General features: G+C 39.5%; 1 protein-coding gene across 13 annotated transcripts in view; it reads left to right on the top strand.

The window, feature by feature from the left end:
- Window positions 1–19,314, top strand: part of col25a1 (collagen type XXV alpha 1 chain) — a 302,148-nt gene that overhangs the window by 195,145 nt on the left and 87,689 nt on the right. For 11 of the 13 annotated variants that reach the window (XM_031792270.1, XM_031792264.1, XM_031792274.1 and 8 more), the window contains 4 exons: window positions 693–764; window positions 1,377–1,493; window positions 4,797–4,832; window positions 13,711–13,737. In XM_031792270.1, coding sequence (XP_031648130.1) covers window positions 693–764; window positions 1,377–1,493; window positions 4,797–4,832; window positions 13,711–13,737 — 252 coding nt within the window. The remainder of the gene's footprint in view (window positions 1–692; window positions 765–1,376; window positions 1,494–4,796; window positions 4,833–13,710; window positions 13,738–19,314) is intronic. The other 2 variants (XM_031792275.1, XM_031792266.1) reach the window with 1 other exon arrangement.

Raw genomic sequence — 19,314 nt, 5'->3', positions numbered from 1 at the left:
GAATGAATGGAAGGAACTTAGCAAGGAACATTCAACAATAAACCAAAGTGGCAAAATGTTTTTAAATCCCATACCCATGGTTCACCGCAAATCTCGAAATGCAAGGTATAATTTTCAGTGGGCTATTTAGTGCTAAATATACTGTATCTCCTGAACTGTATGATTTCCATATTTCAATCACACAAGTTCAACTCCAATATATTTAGGTATTTCTAGTAATGGATCATTTGAGATAATACCAATGGACAGCGCCAGAGATACTTGCCCAACTTAAAAAACACAGCGTAAAAGATTTACCTTCAGAAGGTCAACCATGCAGCTCTGTGTGTCCACCTCCGGGGGTCTGGCTTGGCACTGAGCACTACTGTGATGATGTCAGCACCTCCGCAGAGGAGGAGTCCCCATTTTTCCAGGATCTGCGAGCCCAGTGTGGCGTCCCAGCATCCCTGAGGTGGTAATTATGTGCTCTGGCTCCAAAATTAAGTCCAGACTTCCAAAGCCACTGTGGTGGAAAAGTGTGGATTTCTCCCCATTTATGAAGGTGCTTAGTTGGGTCTTGTGACGCAACGTCTAATCAAAATCTATGTTTTGCCCTTTGACTCCTTCCTCTTTTTCTTCTGGGACCTCATCCTCCTCCAACCTCACTTACCTCTGAACTTCGGCTTCTTGACCTCACACACCTGCTCGCTCAGATGGTCTTCCCTAAGATCAATCATGGCTTTCTTTCTGCTGACCAGCAGCTCATAAAGCGGCGGCTTATTAAGGTAGTGGCTGTCCTTGCTCGTCTTTATCTTTCCTCCGAAGGGGTTTATCACCTGACAACTTCTCCTTGTTCATTCCTCAGTTTGCATGCCAGACTTTAGTTGGACCTATCAGAAGCACACTGCTGCCCATTCTGTCATATTAGAGGAAATTCTAGAAGCATACATTTAGTAATGATCTTCATACATTGCCACTTCTAACTAAAGAATTAATTTTCAGAATGTTTTAGATTCATCTTAATGAAAATCTGACACTTACTATTGCTGTTTGTCAAAGCTTAGTGTAGTCAAATGTGTTAATTGAACTGGGAAATTGGGAATACTCCAAGTAGCAATTATTTTAAACAACATTTCAGATATAGACCAGTTAGAAAATGTTTGTACATTTATTTATTAATTTCTAAAGTACTACTCCAGTGTTATTAACTTAACATCTGAGACACTAAAGTAAGAGTTTCAAACTTCCCTCCATGTTCCCTATGGAGGTTTTCCATGCCCAACCGATTACTCATTTCACTATTATTTCTAATGATTGCTCTACTGATGTCTTCATTATTTATCTAAAAGTTTGAAGCCATTTAATGTAATGATTTGACTTGTTGCATTGCTCTATAGGGAGATCAGGGTTCGGCAGGTCCACCAGGGCCTCCTGGACCCCCAGGTCCCCCTGGCCCCCGAGGGCCACCAGGGGACACAGGCAAGGATGGGCCCCGGGGAGTGCCAGGTCTGCCGGTGAGTACAGTATTGTATGTTTGTATGGGTACAGTACAGTCCTTGGCCTGGGAAATGGCATAAAGGGGAAACCCCTTTAATGTATGTAACACAAACGAAAATGCTTCTGATTGCCCATATATCAGAGGAAAGTGGAAGATGCATTTATAAAACAAAATGATCAATGAAAAACAATAAGCAGTCTTTTTATTAACAACTTCATGTTTCTAAATGGGCTTTCTACAGTCACTCACATGTTTTATTCAATTTTTGCATCGCACATAATCTTTCACAGAAGCTGGACAAAAAATCATCCTAAATAAATGTTGACTGTTTTGCTGCTCCAAAAGTTTATATTTGAATAAAACATTGGTGATAGGCTACTGATTTGGCTACTGTGCTCTTCCGCTGGCAAAAGCGATGCCATAACCAACTGCCTTGCCACTAAGATCAGCTTTTGGTTGTTCTTAAATATGAAATTGAAATGTCTTTAAAGGGATAGTTCACCAAAATGTAAGCAGTCTATGGGCAAGGTATGACAGTAATCCATGCTTTGGTTTAGTTTCCCTGGTACTGTTTCCAAATAATAATATTTTAGAATTTATGGCACAAATCCCATTCAAGTCATGTGACCGAAATTTGCATTTTTCACACGCTACCGCATAATTCTGTAGCATGTCATTAAATTTTTTCTGTTACTGCAAGTTTTTGCTAGTTTGACCACCAGAGGGCATCTTTGAGAAGCATTTGATAGTATACCGTATTGGCATTACCAGAGAATTTAAAACCTTTTTTGTAATAACATAGTATAAGGGATTGATTTTAAGAAATTAGGCTTAATTAATTTGATTCATATTATGGTGTTTCTATTCAGAGAAAACAAAATACAAAAGCGTTTCCGTTAGGATGGATTGGAAAAGATGGCAATGTACAACATGATTGTTGGGAGTAGGCAACAGGATCGGAGGATTCTAAATTGTTTGCCTTCATTAGACAACTTTGTTCCAATATTTCTGTAAATCAGTGATATTTATTCCCATAGTAATTTGTTATGAATCCATAACTAAATCAACATCTGCATTTTTAAAGAGTATTTTTTAATCATTATTTTATTAACGAAATGTGTTTATTTGTTTATTAGGCTCCTGTGCAGTCTACAATACATACTGTAGTAAACATGGGAAAGTGCCTAATTCCTTACATAAGGGAGCACGTGCGGGGCATGCGAGAGACTGGGTTCAAATCCTCATTGGGAAGGAAGAAGTAGGCTGTCCTTGTAAATAGGAATTTGTTCTTAACTGATTCCATATGTGTTTCTATAACTATTTCATAGTTGTGATGTTTTCACTATTCTACAATATAGAAAATAGTAAAAATATAGAAAAATCCTTGAATGAGTAGGTGTGTCCAAACTTTTGACTGGTACTTGCTTAATTCATTTGATTAATATTATGGTGTTTCTATTCCATGAAAAACAAAAAACCCTTCCTAAATAAAACATGCCAGTGTTTCTTAACCGCATCTCCCACTTTTCGCTAGTTCAAAATATATGTAGTTGTGAACATTACAGAGTGTTTTTTAGTTTTAGCAGAGATTTTTTTGTAGCAGTTCATATTTTCCCCAATGCCAATTTAAGAACTTCATCCACACATTGGATGAATAGCCTCTTTTTATAAACCTATTGCGCATCTCGGCTGCTTTTTATGGATAGTCCTGAAAAGGGGGGGGGGGGGGGGGGGGGGGGGGTTCACACCTAGCTCGGCTATTAGACAATTCTTTAGTAAAGGTTAAATAGTCTATTGTTCAGCTAATAGCCATCCTGCTATGCTGGTGAAAAACTAATAATAGTACTTTTCCCCCTTTCCACATTGAAGATCCCAATTGATAAAGTGTTTTTAGCAGCCCAAATACATTTGGGCACAGTCGATAGCATGCTGGACTTCAGGCTATAATTTTTGAGGGTTCGAAACCTGTTCCTGCTTGCTACAATGAATGAGTGTCATACACCTGGTATTGGATATGGCTGAAGAAAACTTGCTAAATATCGATTTTCATAAATTAACTTTATGACAAAAAAAATATGCACAATCGTTTGTCTCTACATGAACTAACATATTCCTCTCAATTGTACATTTTTGCTTGACTCATTATGACGTTATAACTACATACATTTGCTTCCCCGTAATGTTTTGTCAGCCATCTTTGCTGAAGTCACTAGGGACGGGTGGCCAGCGTCAAATTCTTCATTGGAACCACTCAAAATTATTGGTCATATAAAAACATTGGGACCCAAATGCATAATGGGTGCTCTAACTACCCCTTGTGGTGGTCTGGAGCAATGACCTCTAAGTCTGGGTACCTCTAAGTCCCGCGGTGTAAGCTCGCAACTTTTATAGGAGGAACCACTGTAATATCGGTCCCATGACTGGAATGAGATTTGCGCCACAAATGCCAATTCATTAACTAACTCCATAGATATGTACCACAAAACCTACCATTTCAGATGGGCCTTGGGTTGGTCTATAGCACCCCCTAAAGTTTAATGGTGAAGATACATTTTACCTGCATGTATGTTTTAGGTAATGGCTTCCCCTGTGTTGGGTCTACATGGCCAAAACCATATGGCCTTTGTTTATTGCCTTTATGATCACAACAATTATGAAAAACCATCAGAAATCGAGAAATTGTGATATTTTATTCAGTGGTGTTTTAAATATAAAGTTATCTTGTACACTCTAAAAAGAAGAAGTTACCTGAAGTCTACTGATTCCAATGATATATATACTATGACATGACATTAAGAACTTTTACAAAAATACAGAATATGTCTAAATAAAGATGTTTAGCTGTAGTGCCATTGCAGATTGAACCTATTACACTCTAGGGCACCAGTTTTCCACAATGGCCACCAACCAGCTACATACGTCCGAATCGGACAGGTGTCACATGGCCGTACCTACATAAAGCCCAGAACTGCACCAATACAGAACTATTCATTTGAATCAATTGCTATTCACAGTAGAGAACACCAGATGCAAAATGAAGAATGGACACCTAATTAGGATGTGGATTGTTTATTTTTATCTAGAAACTGTATCATTGATAAACTGATGAATTTGCCTCTGCATTGAACACTAACATCCATCTGCATAACCCACATTTCAAATCCAAATCTTCATAACCAAATGTCTTATTAAAAAATATAAATAATTGAATGTTTCCAATCCAATTATTTATCACCAACTGTAATTTCAAGTCATTGAAGTAGAACAAATGTCCCCATTTATCTGTGCTTTACTAATTGGGTATTTTATATTTGTACAGGGAGATCCCGGGACCCCAGGAGAGCTAGGACTAATGGTAAGTAGGTCATTATGTTATGACATCCACTTCTTCCAATGCTGGTTTACCCAATACCTCAATACCTTGTGTTGTGCTTATTTAGCCTATATTGAACGGATTCTGTGAAATGGACCCAGAGATGCTAAAATGTTTCCTATTGCCACAGCGTTTTTGTGACTAATTGTTAAATAATGATGTTGAGGTTATATTTAAGTTTCTGTTTCCAAAATAATAATATAAAATATTGCTATGTTGAGGATCTAGTTGACGGAGTAGCTGTGTTGATTTCTTCAGGAAATTGTACCAAGACGACATGTTGCCCCTTGGGAAAATGATGCCTTTTTTACGTTACTGTGCTAAAATGGTTTGCCAGTTAGATTCATATGCCCAGCACTGTGGCATATTTTAAGCCTATTTTAATAGACTTTTCTCGCTCACAATTTTTTTTTGTCTAAGTACAGATGCAACCACTTAAGGAAGCTGCATCTTATTTAGAACATCCATACCATTCCATTTTTACAATCATTTAAATAACTGATTTTGTTGATCCATGGTGAAACCAAGTTAAAATATATATATATATATTTCCACGCAAGAAACTCATTATAGAGGCAAACTGTTCAAATGAACAGCAATCGCATACTGCTTTTAATAATTTAGCTATTTAATGAAAGGTCCCTCGTAAAAATGCATAGAATAAGTCAGCCCAGCCTGTATCGTCTGATGACAAAGAAGTGAGGACAGAAAATGGGATAAACAAGAACACTGTGTGATTGGAATGTTCACAAGTTCATGAGGTGCCAGAGAAACAGAGTTCTCTCCAGTGATGTTCTCTCTGATTCCACCATCACTAGCTTTTTGTTGCAGTGGAAAGAAAGGGTCAGGCATTTGAAGGAGAAAAAGATAGGGTGGGATGGGATGGTGCAATGGAGAAAAAAGAATGAAAGAGAGAAAGAGAGAGAGAGAGGAAGGAATGGAGAAATAAAGTATGGGTACAAATGTACTATTTAACCCACCCTTTTGCTCTATCTTTTGAGCTCAAATAAAATTGGGTAATGCTTTCAATCAAATTGACTCAGTGCGTTTGCATTGAGTTTGTTTCTACCTCTCTGGGATAAAATAAGAAATGGTTCTAACTACAATATTACCCTCTATCCACCTCAGTATAGTATCTTATGAATGCTTCTATCACACATATAATGGATTATAGAAACGTTCTATAAGCATTCATTGCAGCTTATGGCTCTTTAATAAAACAGCCTTTCTGAATACATGAATGACTGAATGTAATCACAATGCGTTAGATAACACATGCTATGAACCACTTTATCAAAAGGATGAATTAACTCCAATGTTCTGTGTCCTCTGTTCCACAGGTCAGAGGTCCTCACTAACGTTTAGTCCCTACAATAAGTCAAAACAACTGCCAACACATGTCAAAAGATGAATTATAAATCACTGTCAAAATGAGAATGCACTTACACAGTACTTTGAGTGAAAAATAGATCCTGTGAGCTGTAATTCATGAGTCAAGGCCTAATGTTCCAGCAGTTTATTTGAACAGTAACACTTATGTACTTTTAGGACAAATTTAATAATTTGGGAATCCTTCTGCCTTTAAAGTTGTGTGAGACGAGAATACACAATCTCCACTGGTCGTAAAAGGATATGGAGCTACTGCCGAAACACAATGGGTATCGTTCTGCAGGCTGTCAGTCTCTTGAGTTTCAGCCTCAGACAGATGGCTTCTGTTTCCCCCGTCACTCCGTTCTCCCCAAACTTCTCACTGTGCAGATAAAAATCTAAAACCAAGAAATGTGAAGATAAGCTCAAGTGGGGTGGAATACAGAGATGTCTTTGAAACCAGGGGTGCAACTTTCACTGGGAACATCCCCCACATTCTGAAATTGCATTTTTGGCCCCACCAGTTTTATAATTTCTGTGATACAAAACAAGGCAACGGTGTGCTTTAAGACCATGAGGACACCTCCAAGCAGTCAGGTAGGTTGTTTGGAATGTTTATCTGACTGGATAAAAAAATATATAATAATCCCCCCCACTTGTAAAGCCAAAGTTTACTGTTCATCATGTAACTGCATGTCTGGAAGGACAATGGAGCCATGCCAATATTCATGCTTCTCTAGGACAGCTTCAAGGGGTCAGTGCCCACTTGACACAGTTCAGCGTTTTGATGTTGATGCTATTGTTAAAAAGGCTAAAGTGAATTCCAATGTGTCCAAAGCCATCCGGGACATATGGTGCTGGTTAGGAGGATTAAGCTTCCATGGAGTAGAAAGGAGGGAAAAAGGTCATATTTTCAGGAATCAATTTGAAATTATCAGTGCCACGAGGTCTCTCTTAGGAAAATTAGGGGTTGTGTGTATTCCAAATTTGGTTTGCAGCCACATGTTTGAATATATTTCAAAAGGCTTAGTATGGAAACCCAGTGAGATATTGTACATAGTATTCCATGCGTAACTGAAACAGTCTCTTTTTCATTTTTCATTTAATTAAATGCATTGCAGACCTGTGGGGTCACACTATATTAATACCCTTTTGTAAATGAAGATAAACTTTTAACATTTTGGTAGCCTTGATATTAAGTTTCCTTTAATCGGTAAATAGCAAAAGACACACCTGAAGGACACAAAATTGAGTTATCCTATGCCTCTTACGCCGGATATTTTTTTAAATACTGTAGCTTTTTCCTTTAAAAAATATATCTGGTGATTTGCTGAATAAGCACATTAGCTCTTTGACATTGAGCTGAAGCAGTGCACTGCCAAGAAAGTGCCTTTTAAAGGCAATTTCCCTGATGTTTGCAGATAGCTTTCACGGTAAAGGCTACGGATGTCAACTCAAGTGTTAATTGTCTTTACAAGTCAAGTGCAGTGGACTTGTAGACAATGCGCCTTTGATTTAATCCTGGCCACAGTTCCCCAGGGCTGTACTCTGACAAAGCTTTTCAACAGTTGGCAGAGGTTCTACTCTAGAGTGTGGGAAGAAAGACAGTTCACTGGCAATGGAGTCAGTCATTTCCTGGTCATGAATTTAATGCATGACCCAGTCATTGTAGATTGTGTATTTGTGGATGGAAGCAAACTCACATAACCACAATGGACATTTTTCTGGTAATTTTATTTTTTTATTTTATTTTTTTACACCTTATTTTCTCCCCAATTTCATGGAATCCAATTGGTAGTAGTTTCAGTCTTGTCTCATCGGTGCAACTCCCGTACAGACTCGGGAGAAGCGAAGGTCATGCATCCTCCGAAACACAACCCAACCAAATTGCACTGCTTCTTGACACAATGCACATCCAACCTGGAAGCCAGCCTCACCAATGTGTCAGAGAAAACACCTGGCGACCTGGTCAGCGTGCACTGCGACCAGCCCGCCACAGGAGTCGCTAGTGCGCGATGAGACAAGGATATCCCTGCCGGCCAAACCCTCCCTAACCCGGACGACGATGGGCCAATTGTGCGCCGCCCCATGGGCCTCACGGTCGCGGCCAGCTGAAACAGAGCCTAGCCTCGAACCCAGAATCTCTGGTGGCACTGCGATGCCTTAGACCATTGCACCACCCGGGAGGCCCATTTTTCTGGTAATTTACTGAACATCTTTCCAAATAAGAATAGTCTCATTGTCAACAATCAAGTGGGCTCTTGATTTTCCCGGATAAACTTTTTGAGTGCTCTCAGCTGCAGCTACTGTAGACCAATTAGCTCTATAGCAAGAGGCCATGCTCTCACATACAGTTGAATTCGGATGTTTACATACACTTTAGCCAAATACATTTAAACTCAGTTTTTCACACTTCCTGACATTTTATCCTAGTAAAGGATCACCAATTTATTTTAAGAAAGTGAAATGTCAGAATAATAGTAGAGAGAAGGATTTATTTCAGCTTTTATTTCTTTCATCACATTTCCAGTGGGTCAGAAGTTTACATACACTTAATTAGTATTTGGTAGCATTGCCTTTAAATTGTTTAACTTGGGTCAAACGTTTCAGGAGGTCTTCCACAAGCTTCACACAATAAGCTGAGTGAATTTTGGCCCATTCCTCCTGACATAGCTGGTGTAAATGATTCAGGTTTGTTGGCCTCCTTGCTCGCACACGCTTTTTCAGTTCTGCCACAAATTTTCTATGGGATTGAGGTCAGGGCTTTGTGAATGGCCACTCCAATACCTTGATTTTGTTGTCCTTATGCCACAACTTTGGAAGTATCCTTGGGGTAATTGTCCATTTGGAAGACCCATTTGCGATAATTGTCCTCCCTCATGACGCCATCTATTTCGTGAAGTGCACCAGTCCCTCCTGCAGCAAAGCACCCCCACAACATGATGCTTCCACCCCCGTGCCTCACAGTTGGGATGGTGTTCTTCAGCTTGCAAGCATCCCCCTTTTTCCTCCAAACTTAATGATGGTCATTATGGCCAAACAGTTCTATTTTTGTTTCATCAACCCAGAAGACATTTCTCCAAAAAGTACGATCTTTGTCCCCATATGCAGTTGCAAACCGTAGTCTGTTTTTTTTATGGCGGTTTTGGAGCAGTGGCTTCTTCCTTGCTGAGCGGCTTTTCTGGTTATGTAGACATAGGACTCTTTTTACTGTACATGTGTCCTCCAGCATCTTCACAAGGTCCTTTGCTGTTGTTCTGGGATTGATTTGCATTTTTCGCACCAAAGCACGTTCATCTCTTGGAGACAGTGGTCCCATGGTGTTTATACATGCATACTATTGTTTGTTCAGAATGACGTGGTACCTTCAGGCGTTTGGAAATTGCTCCCAAGGATGAACCAGACTTGTGGAGGTCTACAATTTTTTTCTGAGGTCATGGCTGATTTATTTTCCCATGATGTCAAGCAAAGAGGCACTGAGTTTGAAGGTAGGCCTTGAAATACATCCACAGGTACACCTCCAATTGACTCAAATTATGTCAATTAGCTTATCAGAAGCTTCTAAAGCCATGACATCATTTTCTGGAATTGTCCGTGGCTCATATAAGGATCGCTACACTGCCCCCTTCGAATGTGAAAGCACATCCCTGTGGTTCAACTACTCAGCTCCTCACACATCTGGGCTGTGCAAAATGTAAGTGGGGCCTAAATGGAGAATCTCTATGCTCCCATTTTTATTTTTGAACATTATGTTAAGAATCATCACTTCAAGTAAGAGAGAGAAATTTGAAAATGGTAATGTGGATGTCACCCATCTTAATACTGGTGTTTTACATTAGACGAGATCAGCACAATGCCAGTCAGAGGCTAACAAGGGCGGTGCATTATTGGCGCAGTATCTGGCAGTGGCGCAAAAGGTCTGGGTTTTGATGAATAAATAGTTGTATGTGTAACTCTGTGTTGTCTGTTCACACTGCTATGCTTTATCTTGGCCAGGTCGCAATTGCAAATGAGAACTTGTTCTCAACTAGCTACCTGGTTAAATAAAGTTTAAATAAACTAAAAATTAAAATAAAAAAATGTATGGGATATGCATGGTGTACATCGTCCAACTAAATGCTTACTTGCAGGTTCTTTCGACAATAAGAAATAATAATACGAACATAGAGTAAATGGCTCACCAGGATAGAATAAACATTTCAGTATAAGTATAATACACTGAAGGCACATTTTATAGTGCAATATTTACAATTGTATTGTGGGATAGGGCAGTGTATAAACTGAGCAGTATAATAAGAGTCTGGTAGCAGTAGTTGTGATGTGTGTGTAGCATGAATATGTGTTTGGGAGTGAGTAAGTGCATGTGTGCTAAGGTACAGAGAATGTAGGTGGTCAGTCCAGTTCAATTGTTCTGTCCAGCAGTCTGATGGCTTGTAGATATAAACTGTCTCTGAGCCTGTTGGTATCAGACCTCATGTTCAGACCCAGGTCTCTGAGCTTGGTGTTGAGCTTGGAGGGAACAATAATGTTGAATGTAGTCGATGAAAAGCATTCTCACATAGTTGTTCCTCTTGTTCAGATGTGTTACGGCCGTGTAGATAGCGATGGAAATGGCATCTTCCGTGGATCTGTTGGAGCGGTAGGCAAATTGGAGTGGTCCAGTGTACCTGGCATGCTGGCCTTGATGTTGGCCATGACCAGCCTCTTGAAGCACTTCATGATGACCGAAGTGAGCGTGACGGTACGATAGTCATTTGGGCATGTCACCTTGTTTTTCCTGGGCAATGGGATGATGATGGTCTCCTTGAAGCAGGTGGGGACTACAGCCTGGGACAGGTTGAAGATGTCCGAGAGAGCACCTGGTCGTCCGAAGCTGTGAGAGTCTTCCTGAATGGCTCAGTATTGTCTGCCTCGAAGTGAACATAGAATGTGTTTAGCTCGTCTGGGGGTTGAAGAGTCGGTGGGCACCGCACAGCTGGATTTGCCTTTGTAGTCTGTGATAGTATGTAGTCCTTGCCATGTGCAAGTCTGGGTTGTCGAACATAAATTCAAGTTCAATTCGAATGTTAGTCCGTTATAGCCTAGATTTTAACCACCTTCTTCATAATCATCATTCCGTTAATTGAAATTCAATTTTGAAGTTGTGCACAATTATCAGTTTCTATTTGTTTTATATCGCCCATTCATTGTCAGGTAGAAACACATTAGGCCTTGGGACCCAAAAGTATAATCAGTGCTCTAACACCCCCTTGCAGTGGTCTGGAGCAATGAAGCAGTGACGCAGAGTAACGTACAAAACCGCAAATTACCTCTAAAATCCCGCAGCATAATCTCAAAACGTTTAATTGAGGAACCACTGAACACATCTCAACATCAACTGTTCAGAGGAGACTGCGTAAATCAGGCCTTCATTGTCGAATTTCTGCAAAGAAACCACTACTAAAGGACACTAATAATAAGAAGAGACTTGCTTGGGTCAAGAAACACGAGCAATGGACATTTGACCGGAGGAAATCTGCAGAATAGATGCAGAATAGGTGAACGGATGATCGCCGCGTGTGTGGTTCCCACCGTATAGTAGGTGTGTCCTAACTTTTGACTGGTACTGTGTGTATATATATATATATATATATTTACAAAATACTACACATCATTATGCAGTTAATTACATTGTCTCTGCCTTTAGGCCTATAGTCGCAAGGCATATGAATGAACAGTTTATAGACTAAATCGGAACCATGGACAGTGTCTTCTTTATGGGCTCCTTAGTGGCACAGTGGTCTAAGGCACTGCATCTCAGTGCTTGAGGGGTCACTACAGACACCCTTGTTTGGATCCAGCCTGTATCACATACGGCCGGGATTGTGATTCCCATAGGGTGGTGCACAATTGGCCTAGCGTCATTCGGGTTTGGCCAGGGTAGGCCGTCATTGTAAATAAGAATTTGTTCTTAACAAATTCATTTATAAAGCCCTTCTTACATCATCTGAAATCTCAATGTGCTGTACAGAAACCCAGCCTAAGACCCTAAACAGGAAGCAATGCAAGTGTAGAAGCACGGTGGCTAGGAAAAACTCCCTAAAAAGGCCAGAACCTAGGAAGAAACCTAGAGAGGAACCAGGCTATGAGGAGTGGCCAGTCCTCTTCTGGCTGTGCCGGTTGGAGGTTATAACAGAACATGGCCAAGATGTTCAAATGTTCATAGATGACCAGCAGGGTCAAATAATAATAATCACAGTGGTTGTCGAGGGTGCAACAGGTCAGCACCTCAGGAGTAAATGTCAGTTGGCTTTTCATAGCCGATCATTGAGAGTATCTCTACCGCTCCGGCTGTCTCTAGAGAGTTGAAAACACCAGGTCAGGGACAGGTAGCACGTCCGGTGAACAGGTCAGGGTTCCATAGCCGCAGGCAGAACAGTTGAAACTGGAGCAGCAGCACAGCCAGGTGGACTGGGGACAGCAAGGAGTCATCATGCCAGGTAGTCCTGAGGCATGGTCCTAGGGCTCAGGTCCTCAGAGAGAGAGAGAGAAAGAAAGAGAATTAGAGAGAGCATACTGAAATTCACACATGACACCAGAAAAGAAAAGAGAAATACTCCAGATATAACAGACTGATCCTAGCCCCCCGACACAAACTACAGCAGCATAAATACTGGGAGACACTGTGGCCCCGTCAGTTCTCAACTAGCCTACCTAGTTAAATAAAGGTAAAAACAAATTGTCTTGGCCTTTAGGCCTATATATCACAGTCACAAGGCCTATGAATTATCAGGTTATAGAGCAAACAACGCAATTATCACAACACATAGGTTGTCATATGTTGTAATATGGGGGTGGGCTTGGCATCCCTGACCTTGCCAACAGACAAAGAGCTGTGGATCAGTGGGCTCGTTAACAGTAACAAGGGGTGATGTGCAATGAAACGAGGATGCGAGAGCCCAGGTAGTTGGGTAGAACATTTATCCAAAAAACATGTTTCTTTTGGGACATCAGGTGACATTCTGATGACTGATACACCGAATGTCCTGAAAATGTACTAAAAACATCAATGACTTCCCAGGATCATAGGTAGAACTAGATAAAAAGGTATCATAGAGAACGTTCCCTTGTTATCATAACACAATGTCCCAATGAAAGGAAAAATTATGTTTTGGGATCTTGACAAAAACTTCCATGGGACCATCCTTAGGGACGTCCCTGAAACAAACTGGGAACTAGACAAAACCTCCACAGGATCATGACACAACGTTCCGAGAACGTCCTAAAATCATCCTCAGGGACGTTCTCGGAACAAACCGGGATCTAGACAAAACCTCCACAAGACCATGATACAATGCCCTGTTGACTTTAGGCAAACATTTCATGCTGTTCTGGGGACATCCTAACAACTTATTTTTGTTTACAGGGAATGAAATCCCACCACTATTTGCAGGGCGAGTCTCTCCCTTGTGACCCTGTTACATATTATTATATCTAACATCTTTCTTTCTAGGGACCTGAGGGGCCACCAGGACAAAAGGTAGAGTTGATTTCATCTCCTGTATTCATTATTAAACCAGTTTCTCGCTTAGATAAATCAGATAGCTTCTGAATCATAGAACAAAAACTTTTGAGGTTGTTTTTTATTTAGAATTATTCTTGTTTTTTTTGTAATGTACCTGTGAGAAATGTCCTTTATTTCCATTTTGTGAGAAAATGTTTGTACTCAGGGCACTACACGGGTTTGATTGAAAGGTCACGACGAATAGCCTAGGTTAGGCTGGGTGGTATGTCATATTTTACGATATACCAGTATTGATGCACAGACCGGTTTGGGTTTTTACTATACTTTCTATAACGATATTTGAATGTTTTGTTTGTTATACACTGTTTATTATGTCCCTGAGTGCAGGAAATGCAGAAATTGATAAATTCTGAAAATGATTTTTTGGTTGAAGTTGAATTGAACAGTTTAAAAACAATGGAGAAAGACCAATTGAAAACACTTAGAATGTATGTGTTACCACCGTAGGGTCACACACTACTCAAAGCAAATTTAGAACTTTTATTTTTCAAAAACAAATTCTAAAAATGGTGATATGATATTTTGGCCATATTGCCCAGCCCTATGTCCTAAGTAGCCCAGTGTCAGCTACTGTTAATAGTTATCCTCTACAATATTACATCTCATCCACATCCCCTCATGAGACCTAGACAGACTGTTGGGAGACTAATCCTGGGCTCACATACTCAGGAAACAAAATACATTCTCAACATCTTACACTCAAAATAACCATTATGCCCACTCTACAGTCCACTGAGTGGGGTGCAAGGTGTGTTAACTCAACCCATTCAGCTCTACTATTAAACACCCTAATGATGCATGGTAGCCATTATGCACCAGATTGTTCACCACACATTGCAGTGGAGAGCTGAGGACTATCACATACACATACTGTAAAGGTACATTTTTTAGTTTATATCTGTCCCATTCAGATAGAATTTAAGAGGGGGAGAAGAGAGGGGAGAGAGAGAGAGAGCACCTTCGAACCATCAAAATGTAAGTCCATGACATTCTCCAGTAAGAGGATTCCATCAAAGCTGGACCTGTACTCTGATGGTCGCCAGCTAGGCACAACATCCTCAGAGTCATAATAGACAGCAAACGGTCATGGTTCAAACACCTCTCTAACATCTCCATCAGAGCAGCTCAGAAACCGGGAGCACTGAGGAGAGTAACACCAAGAGCCGAGCCATCATCTACAAGGCACATGTCTTCAGTGTCACTTCCCTGAGCTGGATGAGTGCCCCATCTACTCCCCTCAGCCTGCTTGACAACATCCAGTGTGGAACAGGACACCGCCCCTACACAACTCACCATCCCCAGCCTTCACAGAGACGACAGGTTGCTGCTGCTTCAGCCCTGTACAAAATGCACCCCACCACTGCCACATGGACCTCAAAGCTATGCTCCCCCCACCATATACCAGACTCCGTGCTACCTGCATATGCACAGCCATGCCAGACCTTTCTCTCACCCTTCCAGTCAACGGAGCATGCTCCCTAGACAGAAGTTTCCATTAGCACTGCTTTGGGAGTAACCTTTCTGCCGAACTACGTCCCCGTGCCCTTATGTCCTCATACTGATGGAATTCCCTTTGGAAGTAATTAGGCGACATTCTGTGAATAAATAATGCACTGCCTTAAATCAGTGTTGTTGTTGCTATTAACTTTTATGAATTACATAGAAAAGGTTGTCATATCAATATGAGGACTAGTATAATAACAGTTGTTTCTAAATCCATTATTTCATTGAGTAAACCCTATGCTGGCCTAACAAGACCCGGTGGTTTCAGAGTCGACCGATTAACCCTCATATTTTACATACATGGATTACCAACTGGGGTCATTTTGACCTCAAGAAGAAACTATTGGAAAAAGTAACAATCATAGCAAAATATCAAGTAAATTCTAATGTTATCTGATTTATTAATTTTTATTACCAAAACAGACTTATTTTAGCACAATTACAGTATTTAGCATATTCTGTCAAATGAAAAGACATTTTTCCCTTAAATAATGCGCAAATTTTTCCTAAGGTACAATCTACATTAGTACTAAAAAGCTGATTTACCATAATTTGATTTCAGTATCATTTAGTTTTTAGAAATTTAAGAAAATGTACTTTGACATTTACATTGGGGAGAACAAGTATTTGACACACTGCCCGATTCTGCAGAAACTAACAGGTCTGTGAGAGCCGGAATTCTTACTGGTTGGTAGTTGATCAAATTACTTATGTCATGCAATAAAATGCAAATTAATTACTTAAAAATTATACAATGTGATTTTCTGGATTTTTGTTTTAAATTCCATCTCTCACAGTTGAGGTGTACCTATGATAAAAATTACAGACCTCTACATGCTTTGTAAGTAGGAAAACCTGCAAAATCGGTAGTGTTTCCTACTTACAAAGCATGTAGAGGTCTGTAATTTTTATCATAGGTACACTTCAACTGTGAGAGATGGAATTTAAAACAAAAATCCAGTCATGGAAAACACAAATGGAACATAAAAAATCAAACAGTCCTCCACAAATAAGTCCCCAATCATTATGTTAAATTGCTCGAGTGGCAACTGAACAACAAGATTAAATGTATTTGGATATTTGTTCCAGCAATACTGCATTAAAACTAAAAGCAGATTTACCTAACTTGGTGGAGACCCTTGGAACTTTAAGAGTTAACCATCCCTGTGAACGGGTTAGGCAACTCAGGTGTCTATACTTCAACAGCAAAGTTAGATAAGACGGAAGTTTATGAAATAGGGCCTTGTAAACAAAAATAGTAATGTAGAGATCGACAGGTCTTTAGCGAAGCCAACATTTTAATACAGGATGCAGTAATGAGTATCTAAGGTTTAAGAGTAATAGCAGCTGCACTTTTATTAATAATATCACTATAATCAAGAACAGATTAAAAGGTTGACTGAATAATCTGCTTCCAACTGCTTAGAGAATGGCAAGATCTGTTTCAGTAGAAAAAGCCAACTTTAATTCTTAGCTTCTTAACCAGCTCATCTACTGTATATGTTTTTTAAACGTCAATTTTTTAAACGTCAATTCCATATCAATCCAAACGTCTAAGTATTTATGTGTGGGAACACGTTTGATTGGAGAACCAGTTGACACAGCCAGATCAAAAGTCGGGGCAACAGCATACATACTAATAGTATCATTCGCATATAGATGAAGTTTAAACATTTTAACAGACTGACCAATGGTGTTTATATAAATAGTGAAGAGAATAGGTCCCAAAATCAACCCCTGTGGTACACCTTTATGTACTTCAAGAAATTCAGACCTAACCCCATCAATCACGATGGCCTAAGTTCTAGTCCTAAGATAATCATGAAACCATGAACAGGCATATCAGAGTTCAGGCATATCTTATTCAAAAGAATATCATAATCAACAGTATCAAAAGTGTCATGTCTGACTATGATTAAATTATATGACATGCTATTTTATCAAGTCGATTACCTAACATTTAATTGCTTACGTGATTGAATTAAGCCATGCAACAATTAAACATTAATAAACTGGGACACCACGGAAGCATTCATTTATATAGAGCGGTTATCTCCTGAATCCACTCTCTTAAAGATGAAGATCTGTTTTTATCAATAGCAGTCAATTATTAATTGTCACCTCGATCGGTAGGTCTCATTCTGATTGTCGTAAGTACTTGGTTATCTGCACGAACCCTAGTTAATAAGTTGAATCAGCAATACACAAATTGGCTTAATTATTTATTTACTAAAATACCTAAATAATCACACAGAATTACATATACACATGATGAGTAATCGATGTGTGATCTATCCTGTGTATATATATATGACATGATGAGTAATCGGTGTGATCAATCCTGTGTATATTTATATATATATCTATCCTGTGTGTATACATATATATGACATGATGAGTAATCGATGTGTGATCTATCCTGTGTATATATATATCATGTCATAAAAAGCCCCTAGTGGGCTAACCCAATATGACAGCTGATTACACAAAGGATGGGGGTTGGGTTTGAATGAAAGAGCGGGAAGACTGAGGGAAAAAGTGATTGGGTGTCTATCGGATCTTGAGAAGCTATGCTACCGTAAATACAGAATCTTATGAATTCTAATAACTGCCCATTCGTAAAAGGAAAATAAAAATAGCAAGTTGTACATTTACCAACGATTCAAGAATCTTAGCTAGACAAGGATGCCTTGAAATGAGGTGATCATTTTTAAGATCACTACTGTCCCTGCCCTTATGGAGTAGCAGCACAAGAGCTAATTTCCATACTTTAGGAATATTTCCTGATAACAATTTTCAATTACAAATGTGGGTTATTGAGCCAACAATGATGGGCGCTGCACACTTATGCAGACCAGGATCCAATTGGTCTGCCCCTGTGGATTTCTTGTTGTCCTGGATGCTAGCTAAGCATCCAGGACTTATTTTTCTGTAAATAGCCTAAAATAATAATTTCTCTGATCATTCAGTAAGTGATCATTCAACAAGTTTCCCCTATCGGCATCCAGCGCAATATCATTGTGAATATGCTTATAAGTTATTTCAAAGAGAGAACCCACTGAAATACATTTTGACTAAATGCCTCAATGATGCCATTTTTATCTGTAATGAGGCTAGTGTCTGGATTTTTGGGGGGGGTGGCAGAGAGGAGGAAGTAGTACCCTTCAGGGTTCGACAGTTTTCCAGAATTTAGACGGTTCCCATTACAGTCCGAAAGAGTGGATACATAATAATCAGATTTAACCTGTCTTATTTGTCTTACACAATAACTCCTCAGTTGTTTAAAAGCTTGCCAGTCCTGGGCTAAGACTGTGTTTCTGGCCTTGACCCAAGCGTCATCTCTTTTATGAATTACATCTGATAATTCCGGTGTACCAGGCATTCGATCTACCTTTAACCCTTGAAAAAGGCTCCAAGCTAAATCAAGTTCAGGGATAGCTGAAGTACAATCAAGGTCTCTAAGATAGAGATCATGTAAAAAAAAAAATATTTGGGATGATACGAGGCATAGGTTTGTATTTTTAACATCTCTAACACAAACATTATAGTATTACAGTTCTACCAAGTATTCTGACAGATTTTTATGAGCTGTTTGACTGCAACTAAGCATATATGTAAGTTCATATTGATTTTGTGCATGGTTGTAACCAGTTATAACCATAGGCAAGTACATACGGTGGGGCATCTCTGCAGGTTTTTAGATTTGCCCTAGAATGATTACATTTTAAAGAATACACACCAATACAGCTCTGGGTGTAGATTCAGAGTGTATCTGAGTTCTGTCTATCTGGTTAAAATCTGATACAGGTCCCCCTCCACCCTCTGGAGGTATGGATAACTTGTTACTATGTCTCAAGAGAAACCTAGATTCAAATATCTATCTATCAAATTAATATAGACAGAATTAATTAAAAAGTCCATATTGATACAGAAATACTAAACAATGCAAGAACAAGTGCATTGACAAACATGAAAATGTGGAAGAATTGAATAAAATACCTTTGGGCTGTGATCAAAAATGTACCCATT

Source organism: Oncorhynchus kisutch, linkage group LG16 (assembly GCF_002021735.2).
Source record: "Oncorhynchus kisutch isolate 150728-3 linkage group LG16, Okis_V2, whole genome shotgun sequence".
In the NCBI taxonomy this organism is placed as follows: domain Eukaryota; kingdom Metazoa; phylum Chordata; class Actinopteri; order Salmoniformes; family Salmonidae; genus Oncorhynchus; species Oncorhynchus kisutch.
This window is presented reverse-complemented; position numbering and strand designations above follow the sequence as displayed.